The sequence below is a fragment of the Prunus dulcis genome, chromosome 1 (assembly GCF_902201215.1).
Source record: "Prunus dulcis chromosome 1, ALMONDv2, whole genome shotgun sequence".
Classification (NCBI taxonomy): domain Eukaryota; kingdom Viridiplantae; phylum Streptophyta; class Magnoliopsida; order Rosales; family Rosaceae; genus Prunus; species Prunus dulcis.
Window position 1 is genome coordinate 43,606,889 of NC_047650.1, and position 16,563 is coordinate 43,623,451.

General features: G+C 34.9%; 1 protein-coding gene across 3 annotated transcripts; it reads left to right on the forward strand.

Annotated features, from left to right (window-relative positions):
- Positions 1 to 1,510: 1,510 nt before the first annotated feature.
- Positions 1,511 to 15,110, forward strand: LOC117625520 (mitotic spindle checkpoint protein MAD1). Of its 3 annotated transcripts, XM_034357071.1 has the most exons (18): positions 1,511 to 1,779; positions 1,867 to 1,912; positions 2,015 to 2,567; positions 3,102 to 3,201; positions 4,494 to 4,654; positions 5,450 to 5,647; positions 5,724 to 5,816; positions 6,037 to 6,150; positions 6,906 to 7,153; positions 7,826 to 7,997; positions 8,654 to 8,764; positions 8,852 to 9,055; positions 9,176 to 9,338; positions 9,486 to 9,576; positions 9,950 to 10,019; positions 12,478 to 12,606; positions 12,807 to 12,845; positions 14,606 to 15,110. In XM_034357071.1, the coding sequence occupies exons 3-18, from the start codon at positions 2,397 to 2,399 to the stop codon at positions 14,693 to 14,695; spliced, it is 2,154 nt and encodes a 717-aa protein (XP_034212962.1). In that variant the 5' UTR covers positions 1,511 to 1,779; positions 1,867 to 1,912; positions 2,015 to 2,396; the 3' UTR covers positions 14,696 to 15,110. The 3 variants fall into 3 exon arrangements, with proteins under 3 accessions (XP_034212962.1, XP_034212957.1, XP_034212970.1); XM_034357066.1 differs by lacking the exon at positions 1,867 to 1,912; XM_034357079.1 differs by lacking the exons at positions 1,867 to 1,912; positions 9,950 to 10,019; positions 12,807 to 12,845; positions 14,606 to 15,110 and having other exon boundaries at positions 12,478 to 12,587.
- The last annotated feature ends 1,453 nt before the right edge of the window (positions 15,111 to 16,563 follow it).

The window sequence follows — 16,563 nt, forward strand, 5'->3', positions numbered from 1 at the left end:
CCAATCGTGGTATTGGGGCAAACAGATGCATTGCGTACATGACCTGCCCACATTTATCAAGCAGTTGAGAGCTTGCAGCGAATTTTAGAGGGTACAAACATATAGTCTACGATGACATATCAACGTTGTCATGGATAACTGAATTGTTAGCATGCTTGTATTAGAACTCATGGTGCTTTGGTTGTTTTGAGGATTTTTTTGTATATTTGTATTAGAACTCATGGTACTTTGGTTGTATTAGAAATGTCAGCATGTTTACTAAGTTTTAGTATATACATACCGAATGATAATGATGCATTCCATAGCTACCTACCGAATGATAAGATGCATTCAATGTTGTTCCTCCAAAAAAGATACATCTTCAATATCAAATTTGGATTATCCAAAAACAATAAGACAAGGAAAGCTTCAAGTGTCAGATTTATAATCTCAATTCCGTTGTGGGTGAATTTTCTTCAGTCATTTGGATCACCATATAAGTAGTAGCTATATTCTCCATTCCCGGAAGTTATTTAAACTCATCCACATACACTTGGTACCTTAAGTACAAATGCGTTACGTTGCATATGTCACTTTGTTCATGCCACATCTTAGAAACTAGTGGAATATGATGATCTAAAGACAAATTAACCTACAAAACAAGAATTCATTAATATACATATATCATATAAAAATAAACTGTAAATAAAAACAAATAAATCCATACATGGATATAATGATCATCATCAACAAAACTAATGATATTACGAAAATACCCATCCGAACTCTAAATATAAAGTTCTCATCAGCTATTGGTTTTTTTTGTTTCAGGGGTGTTTTTGTCCAATTTTTTTTGGTGAAGCCCATTTTTGCTTCGCTTTATAATAGCAAAAAAGTAGAGATGTAACATATAATATGAACATGTCACATCATATCATATAGAAATGTGGGATATAAATATGGTAAGTGACCTTGCTCATTTGACAAACTTGTAAATATATTTGTAAAAAACTGCGTGGCACTGTAATTTGGGTTAGAGGATATTTTCTTTTCTCTGCAAAGGGGAGAAAGAGAGGAGGTGGACGACGGAAAGCTTTTAGAAATGGCGCCTTTGCGTTTAAGAGCTAGTTTGGCATTGCTGTTCTTTTAAAAAAAATTGCTTCTGCTGTGCTGCGATAATAATCAGCTGTGAAAAAAAACAGCTAGGCATTTGGTAAACTGTATTTGAAAAACTGCTGTCAGTAGTCAAAGTATTTGGTAAAATTTTATCAAAGATACTTTTAGCGTGTATAATGACCAAAAAGGACATAAATATGAAACTGTTTATTTTTTTCTTCATTCTTTTTCTACTTTAAAAAAAAAAACCAACTTTACAACATAAATTTTTGTCTTTTTTTAATTTACACTTTTTTATCAAAAAATTTAATCTAAAAATATTTTTATATTAATAAAAAATATATACAAAATTAAAATTAAAAACAAACAAACCCATCACCTTACCCAACCCATCTCTCTCTCTCTCTCTCTCCTATTCTCTTCTCCATCGCCTCAAAACACCGAAAAAAAAAAAAAAAAACTCAGATCAAGAATTTTAAAACAAAAAACTCAATCCAAACCCAGATTGTTTGAGTTCATGGTCCTTTGCTCTATGTATGTGAGTGGGATTGTAAGATTGGATTTTATTTTGGTGGGAAGCTTGGGGTTTGATTTTCTTTGGCTGGACATGACGGAGTGGGGAGGGAAGCTGGGATTTGGATCTTTTGTGGTTGCATGGTTTGGTAGTTGGTAAAGTCATTGAAGGTAAGGTTTGCTTTATCGTTTATTTTATAATTTATATGTTTACAGAGTTATTCACTTCTCTGTTTTTCTCTTGCTCTCAAATCTTAGATTTTGAACTATTCTTCAAGGTTGTTGGGGCTTCTTCTTCGCTTGAGTATGGATTCTTCTTTGATTTGATGGGGCTGCTTCTTCTCCTTTCTCTCTGCACTTTTTTTTTTTTCCGAAAATTTTATCTTCTTCTCCTTTCTCTGTGCAGTTTGATTCGAGGAGTGCAGATGAGAGTTATGTAATTGGAGGGACAAGGACTGTCCATTTGAAAAATAAGTGAGGGCATTATGGGAAAGCCAAAATTTCATTAAAACCACCGGTTAAATTTTTTTTAAAGCAGCTTTTAAAGCTGCCTTCTCCCTGCTTTGGAAAAACAGCGGTCACTGACCGCAATTTTTTTTTAAAACTGATTCTTGATGTTTACCAAACACCTTTGTTTTGGGAATTTTTTTTTAAAGCTGCTTTTTAAAAAATTTAAGCACCCCAAACGCCACCTAAATTAGGCCACACCCACCCACCACTTCGCTTCTTTTGTTCTCCTGTTTCGTACAACAGCTAGGTTAGGTTAGGTTTGGGATTGATTGGAGAAGATGATAGTGAGAACTCCCCCAGCGAAGAAGAAACGGGCGACGGAGATGGAGAGCCCACCGCCTGCTGGCCCAGGCCCTCTCGTCATCTACGAGGATGACCCTCCTCCTTCTTCCCTTCCACCCACCGACGACTCCCACCACTTGCTATGCACCTACCAATGCCGTCAAATGGTTCCTCCCTCTCTTTCTCTCTAAATTTAATATTCCATTGATTATCAAGGTGGCTGATGGGTTTTGCATCTTTGCCTGAAGTGAATGCTTTCTTCTTCACCATTATGTGATGGGTGGACTGTGGACTGTGGACTGTGCACACCTTCCCAATTCAATCCTTGATTAGATAGATATCAGTCATATCATCATTGTTTGTTTGTTGATGAATTATGATGTAATTCATTCGTTGAATTTTTCCATAACTGGACTTCATTCTGGCAGCTAACTCTGGTATATGTTGACAATCGTATTTCGAATTGGACCATTTGGAATTTCTTGCCTCCAGTTTTATCGCCAATGTGTTTTTATAAGATATATGTTGGTCTGCCCTCATTTACACTTCAAATTGTTTGTCTGGAGGTCGTTGTCTAATATGGATTTTGCATGATCATCAGTATTTTCTTTTTCTTTTGCTTGTAGACCTTTATGCATTGTATGTATTCTTTTGAATGTATGTTTATGGGTAAGATGAACCTTTTCCCCCATTTGTCACAGGTTAAATCAGATTTTATAGATGCCTTCAGCAATGCGGAGAAGCAAGTTTCGGATTATCAATCTAGGTTGGAGGCATTAAATAACAACTTCTGCAAAGTTGGTGCGTTTTTGAATAAGATGTTCCAATACATTGCTTACCATCGTTTTTATTTCTTCAGTTTTCCCAAAGTTTTTGTACTTATGGTTCTCACAGTTCGATGCTGTAAGTCTGTTTGGTACAAATCCTATTTATTCTTGCAGGCTGAATTGTTATTGCAAATTTTCATTCCAAACACACTGTTATTGTTGCACAAATATTCTAAAATATTATATCTTTCCTTGATTGGATTATCTAAGGATGTAATACGGTGATATGGGAACTGTGTATTGTTGTTTTTTCCCAAACAATGACAAAGGTAGGGAATTTGGTTCATCTTATCTAGGGCAGGGTATATTCTTCTTAATCGGATATACCCAGATAACTTAGCTGAAATTTTCTTATGTGGTGGGTTTCATTTAGCAAAATAAACATGTGGTGTAGTGGGCTATGGTTGCAGAGACAGAAGTTCAGGCTTTGTAAAACAACTTAGGCTTTGAAAGAAGAATGGAAGGAAAAAAGGGTGGTTTATTTTTGGAAACAACGGAAATCAACATAATTTTATCTTGGTATCAGAGTGGAGATCTTGTGTTCAAATTACTGAGATTGCAACCTCCAAAATTGCTGAATTCCACCTGTGGGGCTATCTAGTGGTGAAGAGATCCACAAATGAGGAGAGTTGGAATATAAAAATAATAGTTGTCCCACATCCTAACATCTTAAGCATTTGTGAGTAGTGGTAAACCAACAAAATCTTTTCAATTCCCTTCTCAAAGTTTTGTTTCTTTTGAGTGTAATGAATATTTTACACTTTTGAATCTTTTCTTTTCTTACTGGGAATAGGATAGTCAATATTTAGTCATGTATGACCAAATTAGACTTGAGAAAACCAGATGATGGGCTGGATTAGACAAATATTAATTTATGGGCTGCAAATAAAAATGCCTGTATCTTTTAAATGAATTTAAATTCCTAGTAACTTGAACCTAAAACCAGATGAGACTTGCCTCGGATTTGTGTTGTGAAGTGAGCCCTTTATGTTAAAACTCAATATTACCCCAAATTACAAAATCTGAAAATCATAAACAATACTGGAGCAAGATAATTTCTTTCTTGTTTGCAACTGCTGTACCCTGCTGCAAGATAATTTTTTCTTTTCATTTAAATCAAAAGTCTTTAACATATATTTGGTCATCATTTTCTTTATTGTAAGTATAACGAGGTTCATTTGCTTTTTGCAAGCATAACTAGGTTAAAATTTTCTTTGGATTATCCATTTTAAGTTTATGGCCCCTGATTAATTATTTGTGTTGCAGAATCTGAGAGGAAGAAATTTCTGGATCAATTCTTATATGCAGAACAAGAACTTGCTGCTGCAAAGGGACGTGAACAGGCTCTGCAGGAGCAGCTTTTGAAGGAGGTCCACGATTCTCATGAAAGATTGACTAAACAATTACAATCGTACAGTGAACTTGAGGTGTATGTTTAAACCTTTATCAAAGATGTATTAATGCAGGAGCAAAGTTCAAACACATCATGCATTGACTTCCTTTCCCATTTCATTTTGTGATTAAGGGGAACCAAAACTTTTGTCTCGTGTTAAACATCATGAGCTTAAGGGATACCCACTAATGAAACTCAGATAATTTGATACCTCTAATTTATTAATCAGAAAGAATAACTATTTGTTACCGCAACATTTCCTCAATGCCTAAATGCTTATATATAATTAGTAACATCTATAAAGATGGTAAAACAAATTTGTTATTTTTATTATCCCACATTAGTTGGAGATTGTAAACTAATTTTCTTTCTTTCTTTCTTTCTCCTTCTCTTGCTTTCTGTTTTATTTGTAGTAAAGTTGTAATTGTAGTCCATTTATTTTTGGTTGGTTTACACACATACACAATTGAGTTTAGGCCTATAACCTCAACAATCACCCATACCAACAGAAGTGTGGATGCCATTAAGCCCAAAGAAAATTGTTCGTGGTTTGATTGTAGTATTCATAGGCTCATAGCATGAGTGAAACCTCCAAATCAAGTTCCTAACTTTATTCATTTTAAATCTTGTGCTCTAACTTTAAAGATATACCAACCTTAAAATTCTTCTGTAATGTGTTGAATGTAATTCTTCTATTTTCCCAAAAGAATGTTTCATTTGCTTTCTCTATCAGTTTCTCTTCCTAGGAATTTTTTTCTTCTTCTCTGTTTCAATTTGGAATTCCAAACTGTTCCCTGCCCTACTCTTTGTATCGCATTTGAAATTTCAGGTGAAGCTCCAAAACGAGATGAACCTTCGCATGAAAGCCGAGTCTTCAGCAGCTTTGGCTGAGGAGAATGCGATTAGTTTAGAAGGGAAACTGAGCCATCTTTCTGAGAGCATAGAGAGGGAAAAAAAGTGTCTACATAACGATCTTGCCCATCTGAAAAAAGAATCCGAGCTTTCTGTTGCTAGAATAACTGCCGATGTAAGTGGTGGTTTTTATTGAGTCAAGTCTGTATATGAACATTAACAGTCATTCAACCTTCCACATTCTTGTTTAGCTTGAACGAATGGAATGCAGAGCTCATAATGCTGAGAAAGAATCAGAGCTACTGCAAGAGCAGCTGGATGATCTTAAGGAGCAACTTAGTGAGGTATGTATCTCTTATTTGCCTTTGCCTCTTGGAGACCAGTTGATATGTTCTGTGAAAAATCTTCTCATATAGACATCATGTCCTGTCCCTTGGCAATGCCAATAGGATGAAAGGTTTTCTGCTTGGCATTAAGATTGACTTGTCTTCTTGTTTAATATAAAGAACTTATAGTACCCTGAGTTGATCATCTTTTAAATGCTACATCATCCTTATTTTCCAGTGTGTGCAACAGAAGAGTGAAGTAGAAAAGAAACTATCAAGTTCCACATTACAAGAAGTTAAATCTACGGATGATATTTTGGTTAAACATCTGCAAGAAGAACTAAGAAACTATGTAAGTTTACAATCTTGATCTTTCCTGTCTATCGAATAATATTTGTAAAGCTAGAGTGCACTTTGCCTGATTTATATGCCTTTCTGCATGAATACACACACATGTACATATTCATGGTTTTTCATAATAGACTCCTTTACTTTCTTTTTTATCACTTATACATTTTCTATTTTTCACTTATTATCCTGTTTCAGGTATGCATATTAAGGTTCATGCTGCATTGTTTGAGTGCCTCCCTATTTTTATTTTAAGTGCTTCTCATAGAATCGTTATAGTTATTACATCAAAACAGCAAGAATAACAACATAAGCACAGGAACCCTCCAACCCTAAAAAAAATAGCTTGAAAAGAACTGTACCTAAACTCTGAACACTGATGCCTAAAGGGATGCACAAAAATCAGGCTCTATGCGACAGGAATATGAGGATCGTTTTTCTTTTTGGTGGTCCTGTTATTAATTCTACGTGTCATTTAATTGGTGGCCAATTGTACCTACGTTGAGTTCATTTTCGTAGTACTGGGCCATGCTCATTACACACAATAAAAAGTAGAACCTTGCTGCAAGAGGGTAGACTTTTTGCTCTGAAACAAAACTGATGTAGCACAATGTAGTTTGGGTCTTGACCTTTGAGTCTGAAATAAGTATCTCATGATACAGATTTAATGTATGCTGTGTTCTACTGATCGTTTTGTTGTTTCATGAAACTCATTCCTCTTATGACTATCTGATTGTTTGTTCGATGAATTTTTACTAGGATGCTGAAGTGAGGGAAGCAAGAAAGCTGAAATCTTCTCATGAAAATGTTGAGTTATTGAAGGAAAAATTGTTGGAAGAAAAGAGCCGCAGAGAGAGGGTAGAGTCAGAGTTATCCAAGCTACAAGAGTTGCAGCCAAGTATGAAGACTTTGGAGGATGAATTGACATCTTGGAAGTTGATGCTGAAAGACATTCCAGGCGTATCATGTTCTGAGGATATACCTGTTAAATTTGCAGCTTTGCAAAAGTATGTGAGTTGCTCATGTCAGTATTTTGAGCCAGCTTCCCTGGATCGGTTAGAAGAATAAATAATTTCATAAATCTTCAACACTGAAACTTTACTTGTTGCTTCTTTTTTTATATTTTTAATATTTATTTATAAGGCGTGCATAGTGTGACTTCTTTATTTGGTGATTAATTCTGCATATCTTGTACCACATCAGTAATTCTAGTTGTTACCATGAGCTTGATTTCAGTGCCCAGAAATTTTTGAATCATTTCTAGACTTCTGGTATTCTGGTTTTCACCCGTATGACACCATGCATATTTATTTCGTGTTTGAAGCAGTTGAAGATGGTTCAGAAGGATCCTGTCTGTGTCAACTTTGTATATCTTTATTTCTTTTTGGGGCTTCAGGACTCAGGGTTTTATTTATTTTTAAATATTCCTTTTGTTCTAGTTATGTTTGATGTATTAATGAGGGTTTCAAGTTTTTCTACAGCCTTTATTTGTACTTTTTAGTTTATCGATAAGTTCTGCTGTTATCTTCCCCACCTTATCTCCCCCCACTGTGCTATGCAAAAGAGCTTTTTTACTTGTTATTTATTTGTCTGATATTTTTTGTGCTTTTCGCAGCCTGAACATCGAAGAATTTTATTTTTTCAGCTTCCAATGATTGAGATTTACCCATCTAATGCAGAGAGGTAATTGATAGCATGATGAAGGTGGGCCTGGCAAATGCCCGCTTGAAACAAGTGGAGGTCTCTCTGGATGCTGCACAAATTGATAAACAAAATGCTGAAACTGAGGCTGCCCTGGCCAAGGAGAAGGTGGATGCATCAAAATCAGAGGTTAACCGGATTGAATTGATGGTAGGCCTTTTTATACATGCATCTCATGAATTATTGAAGGAAAATAGCCTCATATAATAGGAAACTGTAATAATTAGACGCTAAATGATTATTCATTAAAAGAAATAAATAATTAACACCTATATTTCAATTATAAAAATAAAAAGAACAAACCAAATTGATGTGCTCATGCTTATGCCTAAAATACAAACTTTCTTGCACCCTGCATCTATCAGACTCTAAATGGAGGTGTCAGGTGTGGACCATGCATCTTTCTGTTGTCTAACATTCTCATTTTCATGGATACATTGTTTTAGCATCTGTTCCATGGAGTGATTTTGGATATTTAATTTTGGTAATCTATACAATATTGTTATAGCATGCGAGGTAACTATTATTTGAGCGTATTTTGAGTCTTAACAATCCTATGAAGCAAATGCATTGTAACTTAATGAATATAAGTTGAAAATTCAGTATAAGATCAATGTTTCTCAGGTGTTTAACCACTTGCAAGGTCAGACATAAGCCTTTTGATACTAAACTTTTCAAGAATAACCATCAGTTCTGAAAGCTTTGATACTAAAACTTTTCATATAATCAGTCCCAAAAGGAAGTTTGAAAGAAAAATACTATTATCTTGTAATAATTTGTGATGAAGAAATTGTGGTAAATTGCAGCTCTCTATGGTTACTGAGGAAAGAGATAAGTTGAGAAATGTCGTCAATGAACTTAAGTTGGCAAAGAATGATGAAGCGGGACATGAAACATCCAATCAAACTTTTCTTCAGGTTATATAATTTCTTTTTTCTGTACTATTTCTTATTTCTGGAATTTCTCCTTAAGTTCGTTGTTGGTTTCCTGGTTTGCACTTGCAGGAGCTTGAATCATCTCTTGCAAAGAAAGAGTGCTATATTAAAGAATTGGAATGTGGTCTATGTGAACAAAAAGAAGTTAATAGTCGTCAACGTGAAGAAATAAAGTTGCTTAATGAGAGGTTAAACAATGAAGCTAGAAGGATAAAGTCATTGGAGAGGGAGAGCGATCGACTTGGTTCAGAGATTGCTCTGCTGGAGTCCAAGGTGGGTGCCAAAATTGTTTGGAGCATTATTGATTTCCCAATTATCAGGGTTTTCTTTTTTTTCTTACAAACAGCAACATGCAATGCGATTATGTAATTTTATTATCTTTTGCTTCCACAGTTGGGTCATGGTGATTTCTCTGCTGCAAATACTAAAGTTTTACGAATGGTGAATACTCTTACGGTTGATAATGAAGCAAAACAAACTATAGAGGCATTACGAACTGAGTTACAGAAGACAAAGGAGAAGTTACAGGCTGTTGAAGAACTGAGAAGTCAATCAGGTAAGAAGCACATGGTTAGGAACTTTGAGGTATAACTTGCATGGTAATTAGAAACTTTCTATATTGTTTTCTTTTTAATTTTCAAAGTCCGATGTTTAATTTAGTCATGCAATTACTTAATGAGCTTATTTCCATTACTTCATTCAGGTGATGCTGGTAAATTAGTGGATTCCTACATATCTGAGAAGATAGTGCAGTTGAAAGAACAAATAGCAACTCTTGAAAAACGCGAGGAAAGGTGAGTGACTGATGGATATTGTTAATATGTATGAACCTTGATATCCATTGTTGCCCCCTTTTCTTTAGCTTAAGTTTTAAAAAGCATAGCATATTGTGCTCCAATGTTGAAGTTCCCCATTTTGGTTAATTTTTTTTCCTTCAAGTGTAAGAAGATTGGATGTGATTTAGGTTATTGGCCGGGCCTACTATGTGGGGACTGTTTGTCTCTTATGCTTGATATAGTTATTGCATTATTGCCTATTAACTTAAGCTTTTAGGAGACCAATATGTATTTCTTTTTGTAAAAAAATCTTATGCATCATTTGTTCACAATTTCATGAAAACTACAACGCTGCCTTTTGGTTGAACATTTGAATATGTCCATGAAACAGGTACAAAACTGTTTTTGCGGACAGAATTTCAGTGTTCAGGAGGGCATGCTGTGAGCTTTTTGGTTACAAGGTATACAATATGCGTTGCTCATTGTTCCTTATATTTTCATATGACTAGTTTTCCAGTTAACACAGTAATCATTATAGTAAGAAATTGCAATTACAAAATATGTAGAGATGGTATATGAAAATTAATGAAGTACTTATAGAGATGGTAAAAGGTTTCCTATTTCCCAATTTAAAAACAATTTTAAACAAATATCTGGTTTCCGAGTATGAGTTGAAAAAAATCTTATATTGTGTGTAAGATGCATTTGTCTTTCTATATCTCTACCAGCGAGTGTGTGAAACTGATTTATTTAAGCCACAGAACAATACCTTACCTTCAATTGTTGGATGCATAGGTATTAGTATGCCACAAGTGTATATTTATTCTATATTTTTCCAAGGTACTAAATGTCAATGCTTAGGAAAAAACTTATGTATTGAGGCATTTCATTGTGTTGTTCAACCAAGATCCTTTTTTGTTTAATTTTTATTAGAGGCTAAAAGTTCATATTTCTATCCTTTACTAACACTAAGGCTCAAGCATATGCAAATCGATTTTGTTTATGTTCATCAGACATGCTGATTTGATTTACTAAGTAGCTTCTATTTACATTAACATTGATAGAAAAGGATAATATTATCTCTTTTGAGACCATAAGAGAGTTGAGATCATGACCAATATTTTTGTGGCTAAAATATTTTCTAAAATATATCATTCCACAAAAATATTGGTCTAAAATATATTATTCCACAAAAATTTTGTTCTAAAATATATCATTCCTAGGCCATTTTTAATGTTTCGTTCTTGTGCACAAAATAATATATTGTCTGCCATTTATATGCTACTCCAAGGTTATCAAGGAAGAGAACAATGATACAGTGGGTGTTTGTGTTATACTGGAAAGCTACAGTGGGAAACACGCCATATAATCTCATTTAGCTTAAAAATATTTTCTAATAAGGATTATTTGAAGTAGCATCTTCCCCTTTAAATCTGTGATAAATGGTGAGAATACTTTTCTACTGTTCTTATTTTCTATGGATCTATCTCTAATCAATTTAGTGAGGAAAATGATTAAATCCTTTAGCAATTGATTGATTGGATTTCATTATGGAAAAAGTGGGAAAGAATGGTAGATGACTGGAAAAGGGCATTTAGATAGTGCACTTAGTTTAGTGCAATCAGATCAGGTTGTTTGCTGACTTACTGTGCGGTTTTTTTTCCTGAATTCCAAGAAAGTAGCTAAAAGGATTTAGAAGCTAAGAAAGGCAGAAAAGAAGATGCACCAGTAGTAGGTAAGATATGAAATGGTGTCAAGATCTGGAGAGAAGGAAGGCGTGGGGTGTAATTTGGTACAAAAATAATTTGGATTTTCTGAAGAAGTTTTTGCAGTATGTATCTGTGGTAAATGTGGCCTGCATTCTCGTAGATGAAACTCAAATGTGGTGGTTAGAGGTTCACGTTTATGCCGTTCAGAAGAAAATGTCACAAGGTTATAATCTTCGTTTAGCTGTGGTGAATGAGTATCAGATTTTGGGATGATAAGTGGAGTAGAGGGTTTTCTTTGTGATTATTATTCCTGCATCCCTGTGGGTTGTCATCTGCCCATGTTGTGTCAATTTCTAATTTGATTGTTTCCTCTTTGATTCCATTGGGTTGGAATTTCAATTTCCATAGAAGTTAACATCTTGAATTTGGTGAGCTTTATTCCTTGATATCGATGTTTGAAAAAGTATAGTATCCTATCCTTTCAAATTACATTCTTTGAAAATTGGAATTCAAGTACATTCTTGTGATTTACCATTCTTATTAGTTGATTGATGAAACATTTCTTCTAATTTCTACCATCCGAGATGATTTGGAAGGTTGAATTACTTTGTAAAGTACAAGTGTTGCTTGGATAATTGCTCATTAAATAGTTGATACTTATGATAATATTTTAAGGAGGTGCAATGTTTTGTGTCATGTGCAAAGAGGAAGTTGAGTCTCGACTTGAGACTCTTCTCCACTGCTTAATTGCATAGGGAATATGGAATAATCTATTTCGTGGGGGGTAAGGTTGAGTTGTGGGATCCAGGATTCATGTCTTTCTTAATTTATGAGGAACATTATGCTTTTGGTAGAGGGAACGGTGAAAGTCTTGTGGCGTTGTAGTATGTTAGTTATCTTTGTGGGCATTGGTATCTAAAAGAGTTTAGAGATGTACCATCTTTCTTTTCTTATGCAGATTTGGATGCTAGTTGAGATATTTATGTTTTGTATTTTTGATGTGTTTTAGTAATTATTTGGCTGTTAAAGGTTATGATTGTACCTCAAGTGGACTGCTTGTTCTAGAATTTATAATTGAGCATAGATTCACTCACAAAGATAACTAATAGAAGTACATTTTCATGCAGTGTCTTCATGTTAACATGCTAAAAGCTTCTCTGATGCTAAAGTTTAATGTGTAATGCTTATCTTTTTATTCCAATTTTGGCAGATTGTAATGGATGAACACCAGCGTCCCAATGGAATCCCCGTTACACGTTTTACCCTCCAATCTATATATGCTCAAAGTGATGATGAGAAACTTGAATTTGAATATGAATCAGGGAGCACAAATATTTTGGTAAGACAGCATTTTATAAAAATTCATTTTCTCACGCTGTCAATAATGAGCTCATTTTGAATAGTACTTTACTCCTTCAGATTTCAATGAGAATGGAACAACAGCCGCATCTATGACTTGACCTTTATTGTTGTATTTGAGTTAGTAACATAACAAATGAGAGGACATAATTTACTAATTGTGTTATTTTTATTGAACAGGCAAATGATTATACCTCGCATCCTGAGATATCTCATCAGGTATGGATCATGATATTTTTCTACAATTCTTAGAAGTTGTATTTTCTTTTTTCTGTTGGGAAATTTGCACAAACACCTTGTGAAATATTAGGGATGTGTTCGTTTGGCACCCTTTCTTTTTCGACAATTAATCACCCAAACTTCAGTTTTAGTGTGAATCCAATTCCATCCAGATATATATTAAATAGTTCTAAACACACCCAAAAAACTTTTTGGACACCCATTCACAAAGTTTTGCCCCTTTAATTAAAAAGAAAAAGAATAGCCTTATCTTCCATACAAAACACCCACATTTTTCATGGACCTTTCTTCTTCCTTCATATATACACATCTCAACCACATTTTCATCACCCATTCTTACTATAGTTACCTTGCTTCTATCAGATGCCTCCATGCTGATAAGAGGCAAATAAAATAAAACTCTAAATCCCAACTTTGCTTTCAAACTAAGCCAAATGAAAAGAAAATTCCATGCTTTCCAATTTCCTTAAACGGAGGGTAATCGCTGAAATCAAATTGAAATGTCCCTAATTCTTTTGTTCTCCTCCATTTTCTCACCAACCAGATAAAGAATTTGGAAATACAGATGACCCCATAAAACCATTACTACTTTTAAGGAGTAAAAACACATTAATTATAAAATAAATAATATTAATCAGGGATTAAAAAAAAAACTAACACATAATGGATAATTTGCAGTGCTGAAGTAAATAAGCATTTCTAGGGAGAACATACCACAAGATAGTCTACGCAAAGTAACTTTGTTTTCACTGTTGAGAGTGAGAGGCAATGTGTTCTTCTTAGAAAAGAATGTGTTTTGGGGTGATTGGTTTTCATGGAGGAGTAACAACGAGGGAAGGTGGTGGGGTGTGGAATGAAAGGCATGGGAGAGTGATCCTGGGTTTTCAACCTAAAGCCATAGCTAGTGGTGGTGGGGAATGGGCTGCCACCATGGGTGACTGATGGGGGAGGGAGAGGCCAGATGTGATGCTGAATTTTTGTTATTATTATTATTATAAGTTGAGAAATATTTTATTTCTGACTTTTTAATTATAAGGGAATTGAATAAATTGCCGTTGAGTTAATAGATATTTTCAGCAGAATTGGATGGAGGTGGTAATTAGCACTGAACGTAGAGTTTGGGAGGGAAATAGGAAAAAGAAAAAAAAAAATTATTAGGTGGTAAATGCACACCCCCCTAATAGTTATAGTATAGGTGGTTTTTGTGCAAATTTTCCTTAAAAAGGTATTTTATATGCTTCTATTCTGGTAGGAGCATTGCTTTATATGATCTAGCCTATGCCAGATTTTTCGATTGAGAATTCCATTAGGAAGCTTAAATGCTTTTATGTTCATGATTCACAGGATGTGACAAATGGCAATGTGAACTGTGATTCTCTTAGTTCTAAACAGTAGTTGTTGATTTCCCCGTTTTCTTTTATTTGTGCTCTTGCTTTCTTTCATGCCCTTTGTTTTGGGGGTTAGGTGGGGAATTAACAGTAGATTGAAAAATGAATATATTAGCATTGCAACAATAAAATAGTTTGCAGTGACCCTATAGTCGTATTTCTTTTGTGGAAATAATTTCTGAAGAAACGTTACTCTCTAAAGCATTATGAGTTGTCCATTGGATCGATATGGGGTTCAAAAGGGTCGGATGTTTTTCAGGGCCTATGTTTAATCTATCAACATGGTGCTGGTATTGAACTGGGCTACCTGGACCTCTTATTGGTCAACTCATGTAAGATATCATTTTGCAGGTTGAGATATTTATTCGGAAGTTAAATTCAATCCCAGCTTTCACTGCCAACCTAACTGTGGAGTCTTTCAACCGGCGAACGTTAACTTAAAACTAAGTGAACTACTCATCTATTTTGCGCTCAAAGTATGTTTCAGTGTCTCTTACAGATGAGTCACCAAGATTGTATATTTTACTTGTCATGTCTTCCCAAAATTGGTGATATGCGGGAAACATTGGCATATGCGTCTCTACGTTTGTGTTCCTGCATATAGACTTGAAAAGCAAATGTGCTGCTGATATATTGCGTGCATCTATCTTTGCCATTTCCCCAGACTGTTAGCAGTAATTTTGTGAGTTACCATGGTAAAAACTTTCAAATATTTAATCCTGTGTAAATTCATTTAACAGGTAGATTGGTAGGCCCATTTTCTTTTCTATGCTAGTATCCCATTGCTATTATAAAATATTTAATCGGGCCCCATCTGTTGATAGCACACTAAAATTGCAGTTTTCAAAGAACCTAATGTGGTGCCATTTTCTGTTTTTTATTTTATTTTTAGTATATTTGTTTTGTGCTAAATTGATTGTTAACTTGTATTACCAAAGTAAGAAAACATGCTATATGCACTTACGTATTGTATTGCACGCAAAGAAATCAAGAGAGATTACAATGAGAGGGAGAGAATTTGTTTATCAACTGGTAGATGGCCAAGTATGCTTTTGGGTTTTTAAGATCTTTTATGGTCCTATTTCTAAACATGTATATAAAAAGAACCGAAGAAGGAAAATTACAAAACCGATTGCGAGAGTGATCCTAATTATGTCCCAAAATGTGCTTAATTATTTAGTACCATATTAACTTTTCGATAAATAAATATGAATATGAATATGATGTAGAGTGTAACTTGATAGTTGAGAAAGCAAATGTCGTATGATATCATTTTCCAAGGAATACAGCTTTTCCTTTCAATAATTTGGATTAGTAACTTAGAATCTCCTATGAGCAGTGACTTGAAATTGAATGGTCTCTAAGTTGTGTTGATGTCTGGATCTGGTGGGGCTATCAACTGATGGCGCCTGAAGGTTGGGGCCACTAGCTAGGTTCAGGCCTTGCTCTTCTTTCCCTCCTATCGATGCGGGACAATTGGTCATGTCCTAAGAGCATGACACAACACCTGGAGGCTGGAGGGTGTGCACACTTGTGGTGAACCCGTAGGTGATGTTGATTGTAATGCACCATCCTTCTCTATGCGTCCTTGCCACGTGAGCATGGCATCATGGAAACAAAGAGGGGTTGCTGGAATCAACTGCAGGGGTGCTTTTTTCGACTCATCCAACCAAATTCTTGTAGTTTATAGCAGGGGTGGAGGTAGGATTCTATATGTGGGGGGGGAGGGAGAAAACTTGGACACAAGAGGATAGTATTATTTTACTATAACGTTAGATCAAGTAGAAAAGTAGAAAAGTAGAAAAGTTATCGAGCGTGTCATAATATTATTAGTCAGAGATAGCAAAATAGTGCTTATATTGATTCCCTGCCCCTAGTCCGTTAGAAGTGGGCACTCATTCAATACGGCTATCCTGTGATTTTATGTCAAAGAAAATGCCGCAAATTTAGGTGTCAAAAGCTTCGTTTCTCTTGTGTTTCACTAATAGAGGTGTATATTTATTTAATTTACGTCCACCAGTGGTGTGGTAAAAGAGTGGGATAGGAATAGGATGATGGGATTTCAAAATGATGAGATGAGAGAATTTGAAACATCAAACATATGATTTATTTTTCTAGAATCTGTAATACTTCTTGCATGGCTAACCTATCAAATATGATTCTAGCAAGATGAGATTTAAATATGGAATTTTTTTTTGTTGTTGGATGCATCAATTTGTAAGGGAGAATCATTGTTGATGCATCAAATATGACTAGGTGGTTGTAGTGGGCAGTGATGGTGACAGCAGTGGGAATGGTGGCGGAGTTTG